This window comes from Salvelinus namaycush, chromosome 2, assembly GCF_016432855.1.
Source record: "Salvelinus namaycush isolate Seneca chromosome 2, SaNama_1.0, whole genome shotgun sequence".
Taxonomy (NCBI): domain Eukaryota; kingdom Metazoa; phylum Chordata; class Actinopteri; order Salmoniformes; family Salmonidae; genus Salvelinus; species Salvelinus namaycush.
The window spans coordinates 32821960-32830880 of NC_052308.1; the positions used below are offsets into that span (position 1 = coordinate 32821960).

Genomic DNA, 8921 nt, shown 5'->3' on the forward strand with positions numbered 1-8921 from the left:
GATGGAGAGGAGGAGTGAGAGGCAATGATTATGATGTTCTTCGGGGAGTTCCACCCCTAAAACGTCTAGCTGAACGTGAAGCAAAGACAATGACCCAACGAGTGGGCCTATATTGATTATGGTGAATAACTTCAAACCTATATGTTGGAGGCTTCACTTCATTCTTCCACCTAACATACCTGAGCCATATAGGCAAGCTGGAAAATAATTATTGCATGGTTTGAAAGTTAAGGACACTTTTTTATTTTATTGATTAAGTGTGAAAGCACACAATCATCAACTTTTTCCTTTGTGCCATGATTCATGAATTAGTCATGAAATGGAGCCTAACCACAATAACATGCAGTGCAATGTTAATGATGATGATTATTGAAAATGTAGCTATATCAGATAAGATCATATAAATTAAATAAAAAATCACATTTTAATTGTTACATGCTTCATAAACAACAGACTAACAGTGAAATGCTTACTCCCAATACAATAAAAAATAATAATAATAGTAACACAAGGAATAAAAACACAATGAGAAATGATAGCTTGGTTGTATATATGGGATAAAAATAATAACAGCATACAGGTGCGCTCTAATATATTGGCACACTTCATTCACTATTTGTTCTCCAATAAGTTCAAATTTAAAACAAGGTTTGGTGTTCACACGTGTATTTGTTTGAATTACAACCGCACAGGACCAAGAACATTTTTTCTAAAATTGAGACAGAAACGGAAGAAGGTTCTGAAGGAACCATGTATGGATTAAGATGCCATAGTTCCTACTACTTCGGAGTCAGAATGTGGTTACAAATGGAATATCTTATTAAGATACGCTATGTAAGGTTTTTCAGAGAGAGATAGAGAGAGAGACTCCTAAAGATAAAACATTAGTCAGATAATCCAGACAGACACTTAACAGAGTTCCCTCCATCCAGAAGCAGCACAGGTCACCTGGGACAAGGGAAGAGCCCATGCAGCAGACAGACATACAGACAGGCACAAAGGGCTGGAGGTGGCCATTCATTTTTCTCCCTGTAGGGTCATCAACAGGCCAACCAGGCAACATCAGAGCCACCATGAATGAATGAAGTAGATTGGAGACACAGTTCTCTGTTATCCCGTCAATGGCAGCCCTGATTCATGTAGCATTTATTTGTATGAGGAGAGAGAGAAGGAGAGAGAGAGAGAGATGGCTCTGGTTCCAAATGGTTGCACATCCATTAGTCTGGATGCCTTGCTTTGTTGGCTCCCTCCATGACAGAGATATAAAATTCCACCCTGTCTCAGGCTTAGGGAGAAACACAGACAGACAGACAGACAGACAGACAGACAGACAGACAGACAGACAGACAGACAGACAGACAGACAGACAGACAGACAGACAGACAGACAGACAGACAGACAGACAGACAGACAGACAGACAGACAGACAGACAGACAGACAAGACACAACCCAGCAATGAGTCTTGTTAATAAGCACCATAATAAAATATAAAGTAGACATTTAATTTGTCTCGTTGTTAGTTCTACCATCTCATTTGAACTAAAAGAGACCTAAGTTTTGTTCCATTTGATTCTACCCAAGGTGATATTTTAAACGAGATCATTATTACTTTTTCCATTTTGAAACTTGATAGTAGGACAGGCTGTTTACTCAAATGCTGAACTGCTGGCTTTTTTACTTAAATCATGACCAAAGTTCTTAGTGAAAATGGATGTTCTCAACTTGAATTTCATTAGAGATATGGAGTTGTCAGCATTTATACCTTATTTCCTGTCTCTATTTCCTCTCTCTCTCTCTCTCTCTCTCTCTCTCTCTCTCTCTCTCTCTCTCTCTCTCTCTCTCTCTCTCTCTCTCTCTCTCTCTCTCTCTCTCTCTCTCTCTCTCTCTCTCTCTCTCTCTCTCTCTCTCTCTCTCTCTCTCTCTCTCTCTCTCTCTCTCTCTCTCTCTCTCTCTCTCTCTCTCTCTCTCTCTCTCTCTCTCTCTCTCTCTCTCTCTCTCTCTCTCTCTCTCTCTCTCTCTCTCTCTCTCTCTCTCTCTCTCTCTCTCTCTCTCTCTCTCTCTCTCTCTCTCTCTCTCTCTCAGAGCCGGATGTCCTGAATGAAACTTAAATAAAGCGGAAATATCTGTAGGATGAAAACATGGCCGCGCCCGGTCTCGCACCCCCAGGACCTGACAGCTTCAAGCAGTTCACCCCCGAGTCGCTCCGTAATATCGAGGAGCGCCAATTCCAGGAGAAGATCAAGAAGAAGCCCAAGCCCAAGTCGGACAGCAGTCACCGCGAGGAAGAAGAGGAAGAACCCATGCCCAACGGTGATCTGGAGGCTGGGAAGTCCCTTCCCTTCATCTACGGGGACATTCCTAATGGGCTGGTGGCGGTACCACTGGAAGACTTGGACCCCTATTATATAAATGAGAAAGTGAGTTCCTCACCACTCAATCCCACACAGGGCTGGGCACTCCCTTCTAGTGAGGAAAGGTTAGGGGTTAGAGGGAAATTGGTACTGGTGTGAGATCTGTTTAGAAAAATAATTTGAAGAAGGAACAAATGGATTGTACTATACTCACGTCTTTATAGCTTGCCTTTTAAATGTATTCTGCTTATAACTGTGTTATAAGTCCTGATGTGTGGCCCCTATATTATGCTTTTAACCAAGTTTATGAATGAGATTTTATGCTTATGGGGTAAGCACATTTAGAACCAAACTGTTTTTAGGAAACCTGATTCAGAAAGTAAGAAGCCCACTCTTATTAGACAAAAGGGAAGTTTGTGCATCGTTGTACCAGCCATGAATGAAGATAGGGATATGGCACAGAGTAAACAGCAAAGATGACCTTGTGGTATGGTATTGCTCTTTTAATAGTTTGACCACTGGGAGAGTTGATTAGAACTAGTCAATGCTTATGAAGTGTCACATAGAGCTCATAGGTACGTTATGAATGCGCTGGCTATCACAGTCACCAGGAAGATGCTGGTACTGTAGATCCTGTAACTCTGCAGTGAAGGTTTGGAGTTCTGGACCGCAGTCCTCTTTGGTAATGCTTCTGTAGTCTTATGTGTTGATTGATGCTCTGTATTGGTGCACTTACTGTGCATATACTGGTGGATGCTGGCAGCAGAGATGGGACTAGCAGGCCTCTGAATAGGTATTATTAGTGCTCCTGCTAATTGAATTTGTTAGTGAGGAAAATCTCTTGTTCTGTCAAAGCAGACGGTCTGCATGCATGTGTGTCTGGGTTTCTGTTTTCTTGGAATGTGTGTGTGTGTGTGTTTGTGTGCATTTTTTAGGTTTAGTGTTATGTGTTTTCCTCTTCACATTTTCCTACATACAATTAGTACATCTTTATAGTATTCTTCCATTTGATCCCTTTTCCCTGCCTCACTGTACCACTTTGAAGGAGTTAGCTGCTGTTTTGGTCCCTTTCCACTTGTTTATTTTTTGCATGACTTCCCTAAGGTGTTGCAGGTAACCTAGTGGTTAGAGCGTTGGGCCAGTAACCAAAAGGTTCGAATCCCCGAGCTGACAAGGTAAATATCTGTCGTTCTGCCTCTGAGCAAGGCAGTTAACCCACTGATCCCCGGGCGCCGAAGACGTGGATGTCGATTAAGGCAGCCCCCTGCACCTCTCTGATTCAGAGGGGTTGGGTTAAATGCGGAAGACACATTTCAGTTGAATGCATTGTTGTACAACTGACTAGGTATCCCCCTTTCCCTAAGGTCCCTGCTAAATGTGTGAAACCTTCTGGTATTTAGGAGGTGGCAAAATGACCAGGAGTGAAGCGTAGCATTTGTGTGTCATGTCCAGCTTGGTTCAGACTGTAAAGGTAGGATGATGTCATAGACTGACTAACCCATTACAAGAAGGAGCTCTAAACTAAACAAGCTATACGTACTGTACTATGTATCTACACTACAGTATCTGTGATGTTGGAGTGATATGCCAAATTGTTCCTGACCAGGCATTTATCTCATGCATTCGTTCTTTGAGGAGCGTACATGCTCCTTCATGCAACTCCTTCTTAAGACATATTGTGATAACTTCCACAGTTATAACTATGTTTATTTGGAAACTGATTGCTAACGACATATCCTTACAGCCTCACACCAGCTAGCGCCCAGTTAAAAATACAACCACCATATCATACACTATATATATCTTTTTAAAAATGTATTTATTTTTTATTTCACCTTCATTTAATTTAACCAGGTAGGCCAGTTAAGAACAAGTTCTCATTTACAACTGCGACCTGGCCAAGATATAGCAAAGCAGTGCGACACAAACAACAACACAGAGTTACACATGGAATAAACATTTGTACAGTCAATAACACAATAGAAAAAATCTTTATACAGAGTGTGCATATGAGGTAAGATTAGGGAGGTAAGGCAATAAATAGGTCGTAGTGGCGAAGTAATTACAATTTAGCAATTAAACACTGGAGTGATAGATGTGCAGAAGATGAATGTGCAAGTAGAGATACTGGGGTGCAAAGGAGCGAAAAAATAATAATAACAATATGGGGATGAGGTAGTTGGATGGGCTATTTACAGATGGGCTATGTAAGGTGCAGTGATCTGTGAGCTGCTCTGACAGCTGATGCTTAAAGTTAGAGAGGGAAATATGAGTCTCTACCTTCAGTGATTTTTGGAATTCGTTCCAGTCATTGGCAGCAGAGAACTGGAAGGAAAGGCGGCCAAAGGAGGAATAGGCTTTAGGGGTGACCAGTGAAATATACCGGCTGGAGCGCGCGTTACGGGTGGGTGCTGCTATGGTGACCAGTGAGCTGAGATAAGGCGGGGCTTTACCTAGCAAAGACTTATAGATGACCTGGAGCCAGTGGGTTTGGCGGCGAATATGAAGCGAGGGCCAGCCAACGAGAGCATACAGGTCGCAGAGTTGAGTAGTATATGAGGCTTTGGTGACAAAACGGATGGCACTGTGATAGACTGCATCCAATTTGCTGAGTAGAGTGTTGGAGGCCTTTTTATAAATGACATCGCCGAAGTCAAGGATTGGTAGGATGGTCAGTTTTACGAGGGTATGTTTGGCAGCATGAGTGAAGGATGCTTTGTTGCCAAATAGGAAGCCGAGTCTAGATTTAATTTTGGATTGGAGATGCTTAATGTGAGTCTGGAAGGAGAGTTTACAGTCTAACCAGACACCTAGGTATTTGTAATTGTCCACATATTCTAAGTCAGAACCGTTCAGAGTAGTGATGCTGGACGGGCGGGCGGGCAGGTGCAGGCAGCGATCGGTTGAAGAGCATGCATTTCGTTTTACTTGCAATTAAGAGCAGTTGGAGGCCACGGAATGAGAGTTGTATGGCATTGAAACTCGTCTGGAGGTTAGTTAACACAGTGTCCAAAGAAGGGCCAGAGGTATACAGAATGGTGTCGTCTGCGTAGAGGTGGATCAGAGAATCACCCGCAGCAAGAGCGACATCATTGATGTATACAGAGAAAAGAGTCGGCCCGAGAATTGAACCCTGTGGCACCCCCATAGAGACTGCCAGAGGTCCGGACAACAGGCCCTCCGAATTGACACACTGAACTCTGTCTGAGAAGTAGTTGGTGAACCAGGCGAGGCAGTCATTTGAGAAACCATTTGAGAAACCAACCATATATATACTCTATCGTTCAAATTTTGGGGTCACTTGTTTTTGAAAGAAAAGCACATTTTCTGTCCATTTAAAAGAACATCAAATTGATCAGAAATACAGTGTTGACATTGTTATTGTTGTAAATGACTATTGTAGCTGGAAACGGCTGATTTTTATGGAATATCTACATAGATGTACAGAGGCCCATTATCAGCAACTATCACTCCTGTGTTCCAATGGCACGTTGTGTTAGCTAATCCAAGTTTATCATTTTAAAAGACTAATTAATCATTAGAAAACCCTTTTGCAATTATGTTAGCACAGCTGAAAACTGTTGTACTGATTAAAGAAGCAATAAAACAGGCCTTTAGACTAATGAGTATCTGGAGTATCAGCATTTGTGGGTTTGATTACATGCTCAAAATGGCCAGAAACAAATAACTTTCTTCTGAAACTCGTCAGTCTATTCTTGTTCTGAGAATTGAAGGCTATTCCATGCGAGAAATTGCCAAGAAACTGAAGATCTCGTATAACGCTCCCTTCACAGAACAGTGCAAACTGGCTCTAATTAGAATAGAAGGAAGAGTGGGAGGCCCCGGTGCTCAACTGAGCAAGAGGACAAGTACATTAGCGTGTCTAGTTTGAGAAACAGACACCTCACAAGTCCTCAACTGGCAGCTTCATGAAATAGTACCAGCAAAACACTCAACGTCAACAGTGAAGAGGTGACTCCGAGATGCTGGCCTTCTAGGCAGAGTTCCTCTGTCCAGTGTCTGTGTTCTTTTGCCCATCTTAATCTTTTATTTTTATTGGCCAATCTGAGATATGGCTTTTTCTTTGCAACTCTGCCTAGAAGGCCAGCATCCAGGAGTCGCCTCTTCACTGTTGACGTTGAGACTGGTGTTTTGCAGGTACTATTTAATGAAGCTGCCAGTTGAGGACTTGTGAGGTGTCTGTTTCTCAAACTAGACACTCTAATGTATTTGTCCTCTTGCTCAGTTGTGCACCGGGGCCTCCCACTCCTCTTTCTATTCTGGTTAGAGCCAGTTTGCGCTGTTCTGTGAAAGGAGTAGTACACACATATGCTGATGCACCAGATACTCAACTAGTCTAAAGATGGTCCGTTTTATTGCTTCTTTAAATCAGCACAACAGTTTTCAGCTGTGCAAACATAAACTGCCTCACAACTGCCTCACAGTGTATCATGATTTAGGGCAGCCACCACATATGCCCCACTTGGTATGCATACGCTTCACATATTATCTCCCATTTAGCATAAGTCAAATGGTTGCATCCCCTACCAGCCCAGGACACCAGTTCAGTTCCCCTTTCAGTTTAGGCCCTGTCCCCTCTCCCCTCAGCTTCCACCCTCAGTGTAACCCTAGCCTGGGTCTGTCCTTATAGGGCAGGAGAAGAGGGGAGGGGGTGGCTGCACCTTGAGGGGCTGGGTGTTCTAGCCTGTAAGAGAATCTGGGGCCCGCAGGGCTATAGAGACCCACTCAGCACGATCGTCCCAGGGACACAGCCAGTCACACGAGGTGTGTGTGTGTGCTCTGCCTCCTTCCGAGTTTGTGTGTACCTCCTTTTTTAGTATGTGTGCCTCCTGTGAGCTAAAAATCCATGGACTTCTACAGTGGCAGCCATAGGAGGGGTGATGGTGTGGTACAATAACCCCTCCTCCTTCCTCCCCTCTTCCTTACCCCTTTGCCCTGGCCTATCGGTTATGCTTAGCGCTCTCCTTCTCCTGCCTCTGCTCCCTTTCTCCATTGATCTCCTCTCCTCCCTGTCCTTGAGGAGGGACAGAGGTAGACTCGTTCATCGGGTGGTGGTCAGGGCTCCCTCATGCACATCTCTCTCATGTCTGGAGTTGCGTCTCTGACCTCCCTCCCTAGATCCCTGTGTGTGTGCTTGTGTAAGAGTGAATGAGTGTGTGTGTGTGTGTGTGTGTGTGCATGCATGTATGCTGTGACACCTCTCCCTCACTCTGCCCTGCCAAGGTCAGTTACCTTTGTCTCGCATACCGTAGGCCGTGCTGTGTGTGTGTGTTTTTTTTCACACTATGAAAAATACACACACTATGCTATTTTCAAATTAAACACAATACCTTGCTCTTGGTAAAGCTACACACACAGGACAATAGGCATCCCCCCTCCTCAGCCATTCAGAGCATTTTACTACCTACCTTCCTCCCCCTTCTCATCCACACCTATGCCTTTTATGACACCTATGGGAGCCCTGGCATACATATTCATGTGTCGCCTCAATACTTCCTCCTCAATCTCTCTACCTCTTCTCTCTCTCTACCTCTCTACCTCTCCTCTCTAGGTTTTTCATCCTCTACTCTACTTGACCGCCAATTCCCCCCTCCCCTCCTTCTCTTCCCACTTCAAGCTTACGTGTGTCCATGTGGTGTGTGTGTGTCAGTGTGTGTCAGTGTGTGTCAGTGTGTGTCAGTGTGTGTCAGTGTGTGTCAGTGTGTGCCTGTGTGTGTGTGTGTTGCTGTCAGCTGCAGTGAAATCTAATCACAGCACTTAAGCATCAAGTAAAGGGGGGGGGGGGGGGGGGGGGGGGGGAGAGGGGGAGGGTGGACTGGTGAGGGAGAAGTGCAGTTGCTGCTGTTCCTGTTCTCCCCTAGCTGTGATGGGGGAAAGGATAGGAATGGAGAGGAACGGAAGAGAGACAGAAGAGGAGAGGGAGAAAGAGGAGTGGAGGAGAAAAGAGAAGAGAAAAGTGGAGGAAAGAGGAGAGGAGAGGACTGCATGGGCATCTGAAATGTCTGGAGTGATTAGGAAGGCTAAAAGCTTCAGGAGTTACACAGGTTGTGTGTGTGTGTGCATGTGTGTGTAAGTGTGTGTATGTGTGCTTGCGTGCAAGCGTATGTGCGCGCGTGTGTGAGAGTGTGACATTGTGTGTGTGAGTGTGTGTGTGTTGGAGATGGGGTTCAATTTAAGTTGTACAAGTGCTTGTGTATTGGAGACGCCTCAGTGAACTCTGTGTGTATGTGTCAGACAAACGTCCAGGGCCTGAGGGGTATACTACAAAGCAGAAGCAAGGAGTTAGCCAGCTAACTTGCCTAAATAACCTGAAATAACTTTACATTTATTAGAAATATATTCTTTAAACTTGCCATGGTCTAATTCACTCAACAACCAAAAGCACATATCGAAGTTTAGCTTTCCAACTGAATCAGAAAATGAATAGTTATTGTTGTTTATCAAAGTTAACTGGCTAACTCATTGATCTTGCTTTGTAGTATACTCCTCTAGAGGCTATACTCTAAGAAAAAAGGTGCTATCTAGAACCTAAAAAGGTTATTTGGCTG

The 8921-nt window shown here is 44.0% G+C and overlaps 1 protein-coding gene across 2 annotated transcripts in view; it reads left to right on the forward strand.

The window, feature by feature from the left end:
- The first annotated feature begins 2099 nt into the window (after positions 1–2099).
- Positions 2100–8921, forward strand: part of LOC120061588 (sodium channel protein type 8 subunit alpha-like) — a 105439-nt gene continuing 98617 nt past the window's right edge. For both annotated transcript variants that reach the window (XM_039011499.1, XM_039011507.1), the window contains exon 1: positions 2100–2418. In XM_039011499.1, coding sequence (XP_038867427.1) covers positions 2140–2418 — 279 coding nt within the window. In that variant the 5' untranslated portion in view covers positions 2100–2139. The remainder of the gene's footprint in view (positions 2419–8921) is intronic.